At 40.9% G+C, this 15,536-nt stretch overlaps 2 protein-coding genes across 2 annotated transcripts in view; one reads left to right on the top strand and one right to left on the bottom strand.

The window, feature by feature from the left end:
* LOC142074884 (lens epithelium-derived growth factor-like) overlaps window positions 1–7,582 on the top strand; it is a 93,628-nt gene extending 86,046 nt beyond the window's left edge. Inside the window, exons 12-16 of the mRNA XM_075135818.1 lie at window positions 1,873–1,928; window positions 5,097–5,167; window positions 6,134–6,235; window positions 6,447–6,666; window positions 7,467–7,582. Of these exons, the coding sequence (XP_074991919.1) occupies window positions 1,873–1,928; window positions 5,097–5,167; window positions 6,134–6,235; window positions 6,447–6,666; window positions 7,467–7,582 (565 nt within the window). The remainder of the gene's footprint in view (window positions 1–1,872; window positions 1,929–5,096; window positions 5,168–6,133; window positions 6,236–6,446; window positions 6,667–7,466) is intronic.
* Window positions 7,583–12,654: 5,072 nt separating this feature from the next.
* LOC142074990 (lens epithelium-derived growth factor-like) overlaps window positions 12,655–15,536 on the bottom strand; it is a 66,149-nt gene continuing 63,267 nt past the window's right edge. Inside the window, exons 7-8 of the mRNA XM_075135986.1 lie at window positions 13,483–13,708; window positions 12,655–12,777 (exon numbers count right to left, since the gene is read on the bottom strand). Coding sequence (XP_074992087.1) covers window positions 12,655–12,777; window positions 13,483–13,708 — 349 coding nt within the window. The remainder of the gene's footprint in view (window positions 12,778–13,482; window positions 13,709–15,536) is intronic.

Raw genomic sequence — 15,536 nt, 5'->3', positions numbered from 1 at the left:
ATGATCAGGGGGATGGAACGCCTCTCCTATGAAGAAAGGCTGAGAGAGTTGGGGTTGTTCAGCCTGGAGAAGAGAAGGCTTTGGGGAGACCTCATTGCAGCCTTTCAGTACTTAAAGGGGGCTTATAAGAAAGATGGGGACAGACTTTTTAGCAGGGCCTGTTGCGACAGGACAAGGGGGAATGGTTTTAACCTAAAGGAGGGTAGATTTAGACTAGCTATAAGGAAGAAATTTTTTAGAATGAGGGTGATGAAACCCTGGCACAGGTTGCCCAGAGAGGTGGTAGATGCCCCATCCCTGGAAACATTCAAGGTCAGGTTGGACAGGGCTCTGAGCAACCTGATCTAGTTGAAGATGTCCCTGCCCATGGCAGGGGGGTTGGACTAGATGACCTTTAAAGGTCCCTTCCAACCCAAACCATTCTAATATACAAAATCAGTGATGCACAATGCCGACTAGTCCTTGACTAGTTGTCCTGGTTTCAGCTGGGATAGAGTTAATTTTCTTCCTAGTAGTTGGTATAGTGCTGTGTTTTGGATTTAGTATGAGAATAATGTTGATAACACACTGGTGTTTTAGTTGTTGCTAAGTAGTGTTTACACTAGTGTTGTGGTTTAACCCGGCAGGCAGCCAAACACCACACAGCCGCTCGCTCACTCCCCCACCCCCCGCAGTGGGATGGGGGAGAGAATTGAAAAAAAAGTAAAATTCGTGGATTGAGATAAAGATAGTTTAATAGAACAGAAAAGGAAGGGGAAATAATAATAATAATGATGATGACAATATACAAAATAAGTGATGCACAATGCAATTGCTCACCACCCGCTGACCGATGCCCAGCCAGCCCCCGAGCAGCGATCGCTGCTTCTGGGACCACGCCTCCTAGTTTATATACTGAGCATGACGTCATATGGTATGTAATACCACGTTGGCCAGCTGGGCCAGCTGTCCTGGCTATGCTCCCTCCCAGCTCCTTGTGCACCTGGCAGAGCATGGGAAGCTGAAAAGTCCTTGACTCTGTGTAAGCACTGCTTAGTAACAACTAAAACATCAGTGTGTTATCAACATTCTTCTCATCCTAAATCCAAAACACAGCACTATACCAGCTACTAGGAAGAAAATTAACTCTATCCCAGCCGAAACCAGTACACCCCTCTTTTACAAAATTCTGCAGAATTATATAATAATCTTAAGCTTTTGGAAGTCTGAATAAAATGTGAAAGGAGTATAGAAACTGATATACATGCAGGATTTTTATTTAATGGATGCTTATTTTTATGACATTTGGAAAAACTCAGAGAATGGTGGAATATACCAATTAAAATAAGACTTTTAAATTGTATGATAAAACAAGACTGAAGACTTGATAAATAGGGTTTGTTTGGTTTTTTTTTTCTGAATATTTTATGAGTTTTCTTTAAAGATTGTGGTATCCTTATAGCTTACTTATTTCTGTACTTCTAGTAGAGTTGCTGTGGGAGTTATTTTATTTGTCATATAAACAATCTTTTTCCCATAATTCCCTGAGGTAAACTTGAATGTCAGTTTTAAATTTGGGTCCTCTTACAATATTCTCTCTCCATCAATCTTTTTCATGCACTGTAATTTTATCTTAATTTTTACATTTTAATAATACTTTCATTTGCCGCTTCTAGGGGAAACAGTCTGCTAATCTGGAGGATTGCTTATCTGCAGTATCTTAATAAATAAAGTTATTTAATTTATTTTGGTCTTTGAAGAAACCAGAGTTTGACTTCTGTATTTTTACAAACAGTTTGAATATCTCAAAACATCTCATTTAAAAATAAGAATAAAAAAAAGACTCAAGACTTTAGAAGACAGCATTGTAAAAATGCCTTCATGTTTTGATAGGCAAAATAAAGAAGAAGGTAAGAAATCAGAAGTTAAGAGGATGGAGAAGAAGAGAGGTTAGTTTAAAGAATATTAAATATTCTGTATATATATATATACACACACAGAATATATAAATACACAATATTTTTTACTCTCAGTTTTTTTTAAAATAAGTACATGTCTAGACTTACTGCTAAGGGGGTTTTTGGATCTCAGTCAGAGATGTTTGATCTGTGATTACTTCCTTCGGATCTTTGAAGCAGTGTTTTCTTGTTTTAGGTCTTCTACATTCTTTCCTTCAGCGGTGTGTTAGAACTGTTCTTCAGTATTCTCATCTTATTGTCACCCTAGTTTTTAAACCTTTTACACGTTCTCCATTCACCAGCATATGAAATCAAAGGTTCTGTTTCTTTGAACTGAATCACTTCAGTTCTTTATCTTCACAACTAATTTTCTGTTCCATCATAGCAGAATAATCAGAGGGGACCCCTTGCAAATAGTCAGATGGTATCCTTTTCCAGGGAAGGGGCTTAGGTTTGGGATAGTTACTGAGTTCTTGTCCACCAGACCAGACTTCCAAACCAACTTTTACAATAAGACAACATTCTCTTCTTAGTGTCCCTACCCTTCTTAGATATGTCTTAAGGGCAGTTCAAACCACTGCCTTCAGGTTCTTTTGTTATATAGTAGAAATCCAGTGGTTTAAACTGGAACTAATTCCAGTGTTGGCAGGAGGAGAGATTTTTATATAAATGTGTCCAAGACTGATGGGACAAACAAAATAAGTAGTTTGCCTGCAATATTACTTAGTATGTATACCACTTGTATACTGAAGAAAATCCAAATAAATGTTGTGATGGGTTGACCTTGGCTGGCTGCCAGACCCCCAACCAGCTGCTCTCTCACTCTCCCTTCTCAACAGGACAGAGGAGAAAATAAGATGGAAAAGCTCATGGGTCGAGATAAAGACAGGGAGATCACTTACCAATCACCATCAGGGAGAAAAACAGACTTGAGTTGGGGAAAATTAATTTAAGTTATTGCCAATTAAAAATAGAGTAGGATGGCGAAAAACAAAGACAAAAACTAAAACACCTTCCCCCCACCCCTCCTTCCCAGGCTCAATTTCACTCCTTCATTCCCAACTCTTCTATCCCCTCCCGGCCCCTAGCAGCACAGCAGGGATGGGGAAAGAGGGGTTGTGGTCAGTTGATAACAGTTCATCTCTGCTGCTCCTTCCTCATCACACTTTTCACTGCTCAGTGTGAGTCCTTCCCACGGGCTGCAGTTCCTGTCAGGAGCCTGCTCCAGCATGGGCTCTCCACAGGCTGCAGGGTGGATACTTGCTCTGGCGTGGTCCTCTCCACGGGCTGCAGGGGAATCTCTGCTCTGGCACCTGAAGCACCTCCTCCTCCTCTGTACTGGGTTTATGTGGCAAGGTTTTGGTAGCGGACGGGGGCTGCAGGGGTGGATTCTGTGAGAAGAGATCAGGAGCCGCCCCCATGTCAGACAGAGCCAGTTCCAGCTGGCTCCAAGACGAGCCCACCGCTGGTCAAATCTGAGCCAATCAGCAACGTTGATATCACCTCTGTAAAAACATATTTAAGAAAGGGTAAAAAACACTGCACAGCAGCTGCAAGAGAGAGGAATGAGAAAAACGTGAGAGAAACAACCCTGCAGACACCAAGGTCAGTGAAGAAGGAGGGGGAGGAGGTGCTCCAGGCGCTGCAGCAGAGATTCCCCTGCATCCCGTTGTGAAGACCATGGTGAGGCAGGCTGTCCCCCTGCAGCCCATGGAGGACCTCATGCCGCCGGAGCAGGTGGATGTGCCCTGAAGGAAGCTGTGACCCCGTGGAGAGCCCATGCTGGAGCAGGCTCCTGGCAGGAACTGCAGCCCATGGGAAGGACCCATGCTGGAGCAGGTTTTCTGGAAGGACATTTGGTCCCACGGGGGACCCACGCTGGAGCAGTCTGTTCCTGAAGGACTGCAGCCTGTGGGAAGGACCCACGTTGGAGAAGGTCGTGAAGGACTGTCTCCTGTGGGTGGGACCCCACGCTGGAGCAGAGGAACAGCGTGTGGAGGAAGGTAGCAGCAGGGACAAAGCATTATGAACTGACTGCAACCCCCATTCCTTGTCTCCCTGTGCTGCTTGGGGGAGGAGGTAGAGAAGTCAGGAGTGAAGTTGAGCCTGGGAAGAGGGGAGGGGTGGGGGGAAGGTTTTTTTAGATTTGTTCTTATTTCTCATTATCCTATTCTGATTTGATTGGCAATAAATTAAGTTAATTTCCCCAAGCCGAATCTGTTTTGCCCATGAAGGTAATTGGTGAGTGATCTCCCTGTCCTTATCTCAACCCACGAGCCTTTTGTCGTATTTTCCTCCCCTGTCCTGTTGAGGAGGGGGAGTGGCAGAGCAGCTTGGTTGGCACCTGGCAGCTAGCCAAGATCAACCTGCCACACCCTCCTTCTTCACTGACCTTGGTGTTTACAGGATTGTTTCTCACACTGTGTTTTTTTTTTTCTTTGTTTTTTTCCTCTCACTCCTCTCTCTCACACTCTGCTGCACAGTGGTTTTTACCCTTTCTTAATTACATTTTCACAGAGGCACCACCAGCTTTGCTGATTGGCTCATCTTTGGCCAGCAGTGGGTCCATTGCAGAGCCGGCTGGAATCGGCTCTGTCTGGCACAGGTGCAGCCCCTGATCTCTTCTTACAGAGGTTACCCCTGCAGCCCCCCCCCAAGACCTTGCCACATAAACCCAATACAGACCTTTAGCACCTATGAGTTAGAGATCAACTTATTCGTTTGTCTTTACTGCTTGTTAGGGCACGTGCATTGTGAACTACTTTATTTGGATAGATTTGGACTATGACTGTGTCCAAGTCTCTGAAATCCAAAGCATCAATATTCAGGTATCCTCTCATCATAAAGCTTCTAGAGTTTCCCAGCTCTTACTATTTATTGAAACTTTCTTTTAACCTGGGTTAACTTCTAGAAGGTGACAGTTGGATATTACAGCAGAAAAATGTTCAGTTGTAACTCCATGTTGCTGTTGTGTGTCCAGTTAAAAAAAAAAAAAGTTATATTATTTGCTACCTTAATGCACCTTAGGAAAACTTAATATGAGTTGCCTACTCATAGTTTTTTGCCTTCTGTATCTCAAGTTCAGGTTTGTAGGAATGTTTCTTCAAAAACATCTCATGAGATTATTAAATATTCATGCCTGCTGTTTCTGATCTTTAGAAACATCAATGGATTCTAGGCTTCAAAGGATACACGCAGAAATTAAAAACTCGCTCAAAATTGATAATCTAGTAAGTATATTTTGTTCATTGATGTATGTGTACAATTCAGGTAGGAAATATTTTTTGAATGCCTGGTTTGAAGTATGATTTATTAAACAATATATCTTGAGAAGTAAAGGAATTCTTTAATTTGCAAGACCTGGTTTGAGGAACTACTTTCTTGATTACTTACCTGGTTTTCTCAGAGTGCCATCATGTGAAAAGTGTTGAAAGGGATTTGGCCTCTGACTTAGCACTTTTACTTCATGAAGGCTATTTGTGTAATGAGAAACTAGTTTAAGTGAAGAAGTCTTTCACAACAAACACTACAGTGGCTTCTGCATTTAGCAGCATGAGAAGCAGTGAGCAGTTTCAACTCAGTCTATGAGTTTGTGCTGTCATGCTAAAGAATAAAACATTTGTTTCTAGTACAGCCAACTCTTAAGTCTATAAAAATTTTCTGAATTCAAAGTAATTCATATTAAACTTAAAAATTTTCACCTCAAAAAAATGGTTCAGTTTAAATATTGTTTTTATCAGCTGAACTCCAGATAGTAAATTCACTTCAAATGTAAAAATACTTGAAATAAAAGATCACAGAGATATAATCTTATTCTTGCCTGGATTAGAAGATTTTATAAGATTGGTTGTAGAGCTAGAGTAAAGATGCTTTCATTATTGTATTTATCACTGAGTAAGTGTGGCAACTACCATATTCTGCTGAGAGTAGTCCCGAATCCTTCTTTTTCTCTGCCAGGTACCCAGGTGGTTTCTACAACTTGAGCATCTTTGTATATAATTTGATGAGTGAAGATCTCACCTCTTTAGAGAGAGATCTAAGCAGTGTCTGACTTGCTTTTTTGCTACTTTCCCCCAAGAACAGGAACTAAAACTCAACATTGCCTTCAATTTTATATTTTTTCCCTCTTAATGTGGCTACCAAAGATTGTTAGCATTTAAACAAAGTCTTCAAATCAAACTTTTGTTTCTATACAGGATGTGAACAGGTGCATTGAGGCTCTTGATGAGCTTGCTTCCCTTCAGGTCACAATGCAACAAGCTCAAAAACACACAGAGATGATTTTGACTCTAAAGAAGGTGAGTTTTGCAACTTCATTTAAAGTAACTTCAAAAGGGAAACTTTTTTTATTTTAATTGACATCAAGTTTATTTACTACTTTGGAGTATGTTTCACTTCAAGTCTAAACATAGCATACAACGAGTTAAGAATTTCATATAGTACTTACTGAGATTAAGTAGATACGTATATACATAAGTGGAGTTGACTGTTTTACCTTTTCATTTTCAGATACGGAAGTTCAAAGTTAGCCAAGTTATAATGGAAAAATCTACAATGCTCTATAACAAGTTCAAGACCATGTTTCTAGTTGGAGAAGGAGATTCTGTTCTCTCACAGGTACTAAATAAATCACTTGCTGAGCAGAAGCAGCATGAGGAAACCAAAAAACCCAAAGAACATTGGAAGAAAGGTCCAACCAAAAAAATAGAAAAGGAAAAAGATTTAACAGGTAGGTGTTGGTGTACTTCATCCCACTCTCCCCAGGTGACTTCACTATAGTAGCACAGAGGCTGAAATGTTACCGGCTATATTTGTGCTATATTTTTTAATGAACTTTATAGTACAGTAGGATTTATTTAATAACTAATTACACTGCAGTTATCTTCCAAGTTGCATCATGGGAGTAGGGAATGAAGAGGATTAGTATTGAAGTCAAGTCAGTTGGCATACTTTTAGGAGTGTAATAGCTGAATGAGCTTCCATAGTTAATACTTTATGTGGTGTTTTAAATAAAATAGTTCTTTCAGTTAGCCTCACAGTTCATTTTTAGTTTCTTGTTTATATCTCATCTCCACTACTTTGTGAGCCAAGTTCAAGTTGTTAAGGGATATTCAAGAGTGGCTGCTTCCTCCCACAGCTCTGGCCCAGGACTCCCTCCTGCCTAGCCACTCTTGAAATATATGTTGATCACTTCAGGTTAACTGTCATACACTTAATACTTCTCAAGTTAATTTTCTGATGTTCTTGAGTTTGTCTTGAAATGTGTTGTGAATTACCTTGAAACTGTAGCCTTCAGCAATGTTTTATATGCTTGCTCATTTTATTTAGATAACACAATTTATGGGACTGAGGTATACTGAATTCTTAAAAGTCACCATAATATCTATTCTTGCTTTTATATATAGCTTCAGCTGGTAGATTTCAAGATTATAGGGAAAACATTTGTAGTGTTGGAGTTGATGCTTCTTACGAAAGAATTTTGCTTTTCTTGCTTCCTGCAGTGTTGATTCTTTCCCCTTCATTTTAAAGGTGTGAAGACATTAAATGGAGGGTCTGAAACTCAGGACATCAAACAATCACAAAAGAATGGAGAGAACACTGAGGAAAAGAAAGAGAAGCATGAAGTTGGCACTAAGAAAAAGTGAGTTAATGTTAGTAAGTTCACTGAACTAATAATTTCTAATTTGAAGCTACTTAATCATGTTTAATTAATGTTTTCTTTACAGGGTTTTCTCCTCAACTTTATAGAAATATAATAGTATGTTAATTCAACTCTAGTTTTGAATAAACATTTTTAGAAGAAATGCTTCACTCATTTCTATAGTGTAGGTAGAAGGAACTTCTATAGGATGTTCTGCTAGTAGGCTAGATAGCTTGAGGTGGGACAGAGTTCTGTATACACTTTCTTCTGTGTTTTAGAGTGGTATTAAGCTGGAAGCAAAGGAAGCTTGGACCATATTCCACAAAAACACATGAGACATCAAATTTTTACAAATTCTCTTATTCTAGTCAGTAGGCAAGTAAATACAATGTAAGAGAATTGCCATAAATATAGTTAACTAGCATTAGAACTTCTGCCTATGAAATTTCAGAACTTTTTGGCTAAGTGTGACAGGTGTATAAAGTTGGCAAATTAAACTGTTCTGGTCAAAAATCCATAAGAATGCTTGAATTTGTACATATACATTTCTTCAAGTACTCCTGTAGTCAGTGCTCACAGATTGTTTTTGCCCATCAGTATTTGTTGGGGGAAGCTATACTGTCAGCAGTGTTCTCCTTGGTTTTAGAAGCATGAAAGAGTCTGAGAGACTTGTGGTGTCCAGCATTCCTTTTGGCTGCCTGGAAGCTAAAACTTTGTATATAAATCTGTGGGACATGTTGACTATTAATTGCAGTAGGGTAAACTTATGTTTTATCTCTTCTTTTAGATGAACAGGAATTAGATTTTGCTCCAGAGGTAGTCTTGGAATTATTGGTTTCTGATTGGACAGCTTTGAAAAATGTCATTTGGGAGTTTTCAGCTAAATAATGATAATTACAAATGTTTGTTTTGCCTGGATGAGTGGCATACTAAAGGAGTATCTTTTCTGAATAAGAGATCAGTGCAGGTTCCGAACCCAAGTTATGCAACACAGCACTGTGCTTAAATCAATGAGTTGTTCAAAATGCAATATGATATTAATGCAGTGTGGCATCTGAGTTAATTGAAATTGTAAATGAAGCAGTTGGACAGTGGAATGTATGTGGCCAATCACTTGAAAACAAATGGCCACTTTTAATAACTGTCTCTCCAAGGTACATTTTTCATGACCTGTTCCACTTCCTTGTTTCTACAGAACCTGACAACACTTGGATTTTTGTAGTGGCAAGAGACAAACTGAGTCAGATTGCCCTTTTTATTTCCTGTTAAAAGCATAAGGCTATTTGGGTGCAGACATGACACGCCAGTGGTCATTACTGGTCAAAAGAAACTGAAGACGAACACTTCACATACTTGCACAAGATGTCTTGACCAGGTTGTCTCAAACAAGCAACTATAGGCAAATTAATTCATATATTTTTTAAAAAATATTCCAGCACAATATTGTGCTTTTGTCCTTTAAAACTTGCAAGTATATCCTCCAAGAATTGAGCCAGTGGTAGTGTTACGTTCTGCCAATATACATTTCCCTCTATTCAAGAGAGAGTGAGAGAGTGTGTGTGTGTGTGTGTGTATTTGCATTGGCTTGAACTCTAAGCTCCAGTTAGCGTTGTTTGACTCATCTAAATGAAGACATCAAACCTGTTTACATAAACCCTTGTATGGTTACTTAAGAGCAATTTATTTGGATTAGCCATTATCAAACAACGTGTGCATAACACAAACCTATCTTGCTTAAACCAATGTTAGTTTACAGTTTTTGCAGTAAAAGTCCACTTGTAAGCTTACCACTCTGACTAAACCGGTACACCTTTCATGCTGAGAAATGCATATGCTGCACATGTTAAAACTCAAACAATCTGCAAACTATATTTCCGTCATGTGAAACTTGCTTACAATTTCATATGCAGTGTTAAATTGTTTAAAGAAGAGACCATTAAGCAGAGTAAACATGAGCAAAACATGAATTTACAAAACACTCGTAAGCACTGAGTATTGCGTCTGAGCAAATGGTTTGTAAATGTCTCTTCGTGTTCTGTATTTTAAATATTGCTGTAACTTTACTCCATTTGTTAACTAGAGATAAGATGCTTTCATATCTTTTTGAATATGTACTTGAACAATCTGATCCCATAGCTAATCTTGCTTTGAGCCAGAGGTTGAAGTTAGATGACCTCCTGAGGTCCCTTTCAACCTGAATTATTCTATGATTCTGTGCATTCTAGAAAATAATGTATTCCAAGTGATTGTGCTTAAGAACTACTTTCAATTGTGTTGATAGGCATATATGCTGTTTCCTTAAGTTATCTTTTTAAAGTTTGGGACGTGTTGAATTATTCATTGGTACTAAGAAAAGCTGTAGTTGGTAATGCATGTTAAATCAGCAAAAGTCAAGGTCTTTTCTGCAACATGGTTCAATAGATTCTTTGTTTCTTTTTACCAACTGAGAGGATGAATAGCTGAGGATGTTGGCACAAATTTGGCAGTAGACTGAGGAGCAACACAGTTGTACCTGTGTCGTGGTTTAGCCCCAGCCAGCAACTAAACACCACGCAGCTGCTCGCTCACCCCCCTCCCTCCGGTAGGATGGGGGAGAGAATTGGGAGGGCACAAGTAGGAAAACTCCTGGGCTGAGATAAAAACAGTTTAATAATGGAAATAACACAAAGTAGAACAGTAATAATAACAATGATAACAACAACAATAACAGAATATACAAAGCAGGCAATGCACAATGCAACTGTTCACTGACCGCGTGTCACGAACGGGGGGCGAGCCCTCCCCCCCCCCCCCCCCCGGTTTTTATACTGAGCATGACTTCACATGGTATAGAATACCCCATTGGCCAGCTGGGTCAACCACCCCAGCTATGCTCCCCCTTCCACAGCTTCCCCTGCACTTGGCAGAGCATGGGAGGCTGAAGAAAAAGTCCCCGGTGCAAGCACCACCCAGCAACAACCAGAACATCAGTGGGCCATCAACGCTCCTCTCATACCAAACCCAAAACACAGCACCGCCCCCAGCCACCAGAAAGAAAGTTAACTCTGTCCCAGCAGGAACCAGGACAACCTGCACAGACTCACATTCTTTAAGCAAGGTTGTGTCTTGTGTACAAAGCACCGAATTGAGTTTGCCTAACAAATATTAATCGGGTAGCTACCTAGACCAGAAAAATGGAAAATAATGATTTAAAAAATGAAACAAAAATTCAATTTCTATCCATTATGCTGACAGAGGAAGTTGCAAGAAAGCAAAAAGAAAAATAAACCTTTTCGCATTTTATCAATATTAGGTTTTGTGCTTAATAATTAGGCATCAGGTATAATCTAAACTATGCACAGTCACTAAGATAAGCTGCTGCTCCTTACTTTTACTGAAGTGGAGCTCTGTATAGTTCCCTAGATGCATAAAATATGAAATCTTTTTAAAAGTAAAGAAGACTCGGCTCTCGTGAGACCCCACCCGGAGTACTGCGTTCAGCTCTGGGGCCCCCAGCATAAGAAAGACATGGACCTGCTCGAGCGGGTCCAGAGGAGGGCCACGAAGATGATCAGGGGGCTGGAGCACCTCCCCTATGAGGACAGGCTGAGAGAGTTGGGGTTGTTTAGCCTAGAGAAGAGAAGGCTCCGGGGAGACCTTATAGCAGCCTTCCAGTACTTAAAGGGGGCCTACAGGAAAGATGGGGAGGGACTCTATCAGGGAGTGTAGTGATAGGACGAGGGGTAACGGTTTTAAACTGAAAGAGGGTAGATTTAGATTAGATATTAAGAAGAAATTCTTTACTGTGAGGGTGGTGAGACACTGGAACAGGTTGCCCAGAGAAGTTGTGGATGCCCCCTCCCTGGAAGTGTTCAAGGCCAGCTTGGATGGGGCTTTGAGCAACCTGATCTAGTGGAAGGTGCCCCTGCCCATGGCAGGGGGGTTGGAACTAGATGATCTTTAAGGTCCCTTCCAACCCAAACCATTCTATGATAACCAATACAACACATGACAATTTATTGCAGAAATCAAAAAGCATGTCAGATTTACATAATAATATATTAAGAATTGCAGAAATGCTAAAAACAATTTAGTGTCTTTGGGACATTGGAAAAGTTTAGGTTTGCCCCCAAGGAAGAAGCGTGTTTAGGTTTCTAGAGAAAGAATAACTGACAAGGAAGAGACAAAATCACTTGGGGGGAGGGGGGGAATAAATAAATCTAGCTTCTTGTTAAAGGATAGAGAAAGGTTATAATTTTATTGTTATAGATGAAGGGGACCGTTTCCTTCTCCTAATTCCCAGAATTTTTACCTTGTTCTCCCCCTTCTTCCTCCTTCCCAAGAACTGTGTGGATGGGAACATCTCGATCTCATGGTGGTGGCTTCTTCACCCACTTGTGGAATAGGTCTTGAGAATGGGTCAGATCGATTTCTTCCTGCTGTCCCAACCCCCTAAGTTTTTGGCAGGATCTTCTCTCCATGCTAATGCTTGGTTCATTTGTGATAATTTATCTTCTGACTGCAAACTGCTTGATATTACTCAACTGGCTTTGCAGAGTTTGCCAGAGTAGCATAAATCATAACTTTTTCCTTGTTCTGTCTGATAGTATAGCCTCCAGCTGCCAGACAGAGAAGGAAGTGTTTTCCAGGGAACCCTATGTATTCCACAACCTGAGCAACTTAATTCATGGCTATAGAATTTTGATATAAATCTCAATCATCTCATGTATTCAAGACTTACTTAAAATGTAATACATGGCCCTGCTGGAACAAGAGAGTTAGCTCTCTCTTCAGGTATTCTCAGGATACAGAACCCACCAACTCTGTCCTAGTGTTAGGAAATCTAAGTCACTGAAAGACTGACATCACTTAATTTCTGGATTCAGTTTTTCCCATCCTCTCACAATACAACGTATTGATTTACAAGAGCTTTTTTATTCTCCACTTTAAAAGTTAAATAATGCTTGGGGAAAAAAAAAAGGCAGAGGGAGGACACAGAACACAGTGCAAACCAATTGGGAATTTTGTCAGGTTTTGTGCCGCCTCTTAGTTTCAAAGTACTACCACAATGTACAGACACTATGTATTAAAGCATACTCACGGCTCGGATTCCATTTGCTCCTCTTGCTTACACTTTCTTTCTGTCAGTTCTCTCTCATGTTGGCCTTGTAACATGTTTCTTCTATGAGCTCCTTGAAAGTTTCTCCCTCCTTTTTTCTTCTGTTTTTATTTAGGATTTTAGGGTGAGAAGAGGGAAGGAGTCTTTAGATTACCGAACGTCAAAAACATTAATAGTTAAACCTACCTGCTCTAGATGTCTACACATTATTGCTCTAGTCCATGAAACACCCTGATGAGAGTTAGCATTCCTCTGTAACTAAATCCAAATCTTTTATATGCAGATAAGAAGCTGAGTTTTATTAGTGCTTTCTCTCAGATATGGAAAAGAATATCCCAAACACCAAAAAACCCAAAGCCATTCCCAAATGATCAGCTAGAGACAGCTTCCTATCTCTCAAAAATATATTTCACAGACCCTGCAGATTCTCAACACTCAGGACAAAAAAAAAAATGCATTCAAGTAAGCATATTAAAAAACCAAACCAAACAAACAAACAAAAAAACCCAACAAAAAAAAACCCAACAAACTTTTGCTACAATAAATCACTTACATTTAAATCCATCTTTTAAAAAAATAAAGTATTAGAAAGTTTTTTTCTTTGTAAATTCCTAAAAGTTATTGAAAAGATTATTTGACAGAAAGGAATTCTGCAACTTCTCATTTCCAAGACATGCATCTATATTAGCCAGACACAAGGCTCCAACACTTAATAGACAAAATTGAAGACCTAGTATTAGCTTTAAGAAATATTTTCAGTGAACTACTGTTCTTTACAATAAGTAAGTCAATAAAGAGCAATATACCTTATCACCTTCATGTTCTCCTTCATCCTCTTCAGAATCAGACGCTGATGCAGAACCCACTTGGGAAGTATTTCTCCTTTTTGGTTCGGTCTCCCTCTTTGCTTCTCTTCTATCAAATTCCTTCCTCGATTTGTCTTCTTCCTTCTGACTCTCCTCATCTTTTTTCCCTTGTTTTGGGGGCTTTTCTTCCAGTCCTTTTTTCTTTGTCTTCTCCTCTTCATGAACACTAAAACACAGTAAATTATTTAAGCTTCATATTCATTATCTATACCCAGTTTAAAAGAGAACCTAACTCTCAATTCAGGAAGATGTACTTTTTAGTTTTTACTATCAAATCCTCCACCTGCACAAAGTTGGCTCACTCTTAGATCTTTCATTTCATAGGATCATCAGATAATTCAGGTTGGAAGGGGCCTCTGGAAGTCTCTTGTCCAACCCCTTGCTGGGGGTGGTTCAGACCAGGTTACTCAGGGCTTTCTCCAGTCTGGTCTTGAAAACCTCCAAGGATGGAGACTGGACAACCTCTCTGGGCAACCTGCCCCACTGCTTGACTGTCCTCAGGGTGAAAAAGTATTTCCCTACATCCGGTCTGATCCTCTCTTGTTTCAATTTATGCCCATTGCCTCTCATCCTTCCACCGTGCACCGTTGTGATGAGCCTGGCTCCTTCTTCTTGATGAACTCCTTGTAGGTATTGGAAGGCTGTTATTAGATCTCCCCCAAAGCCTTCTCTTCTCCAGGCTGAACAAGCCCAGCTCCCTCAGCCCCCCCTCATGGGACATGTGTTCCAGCCCTCTGACCAGCTTGGTGGCCCTCTGCTGAACTCGCGCCAGTTAGTCATCATCTTTCTTGTATTGGGGGACCCAGGATTCTAGATGTGGTCTAACAAGTGCTGAATAGAGGGGGATAATCACTTCTCTCAATCTACTGCTGTGGTGGGTTGACCTTGGCTGGCTGCCAGATGCCCACCAAGCCGCTCTGTCACTCCCCCTCCTCAGCAGGACAGGGGGAGAAAATAAGATGAAAAACTCATGGGTCGAGATAAAGGTGGTTTAATGAAAGAAAGCAAACGCCGCGCCCAGAAACAAAGCAAAAAAAAAAAAAAAAAAAAAAATTTATTCTCTACTTCCCATCAGGAGGCCATGTCCAGCCACTTTCTGGGAAGTAGGGCCTCGGTACGTGTAGCGATTGCTTTGGAAGACAAACGCCTTAATAACGAATGCCCCCCCATCCTCCCCCTTTCCCTGAGCTTTTATTGCTGAGCACGACGTCATATGGTATGGAATATCCCTTTGGTCAGTTGGGGTCAGCTGTCCCAACTATGTCCCCTCCCAACCTCTTGCCCACCCTCCAGCCTTTGGGGAGGTGGGGGGGGTGGCGAGACAGCCTTGATGCTGTGCGAGCACTGCTCAGCAACAGCCAAAACATTGGTGTGCTATCAACACTGTTCTAGTTACAAATACAAAGCACAGCACTATGAGGGCTTCTATGGGGAAAGTTAATTCCATCCCAGCCAGACCCAATACAACTGCCTACGCTCCTGTTCATACAGCCCAGGATACTGTTGGCCTCCTTTGCTGCCAGGGCACACTGTTGGCTTATGGTCAGCTTTCTGTCTACCAGGATCCCCAGGTCCTTTTCAGCAGAGCTGCTCTGCAGTCAGTCCCCAGCCTGTACCATTGCCAGGGGTTCTTCTTTCCCAGGGGCAGGACTTTGCATTTGTGCTGGTTGAATTTCATGAGGTTCCTGTCAGCCTGTTCCTCCAACCTGTCTAGTTCCCTCTGGATGGTAGCTCTGCCCTCAAGTGTATTGACTGCTCCCCCTGCCAATTTGCTGTCATCTGCAAACTTGAAGAGAGTGCACTCTGTCGCCTCCTCCAGGTCATTGATAAAGATGTTAAGCAGGACAGGTCCCAGGATAGACCCCTGCAGTATTCCACTTGTTACCAGCCTCCAGGTAGAAAACAACCTATTAACCCCTATCCTCTGAGCCCAATCATCCAACCACTTTTTTACCCATCTGGTTGTCCACCCATCCTGACTGCAACATCCAACT

The sequence above is a fragment of the Calonectris borealis genome, chromosome W, assembly GCF_964195595.1.
Source record: "Calonectris borealis chromosome W, bCalBor7.hap1.2, whole genome shotgun sequence".
NCBI lineage: Eukaryota > Metazoa > Chordata > Aves > Procellariiformes > Procellariidae > Calonectris > Calonectris borealis.
The sequence above is the reverse complement of the archived record's forward strand: the minus strand, read 5'-3'. Positions and strand labels throughout refer to the sequence as shown.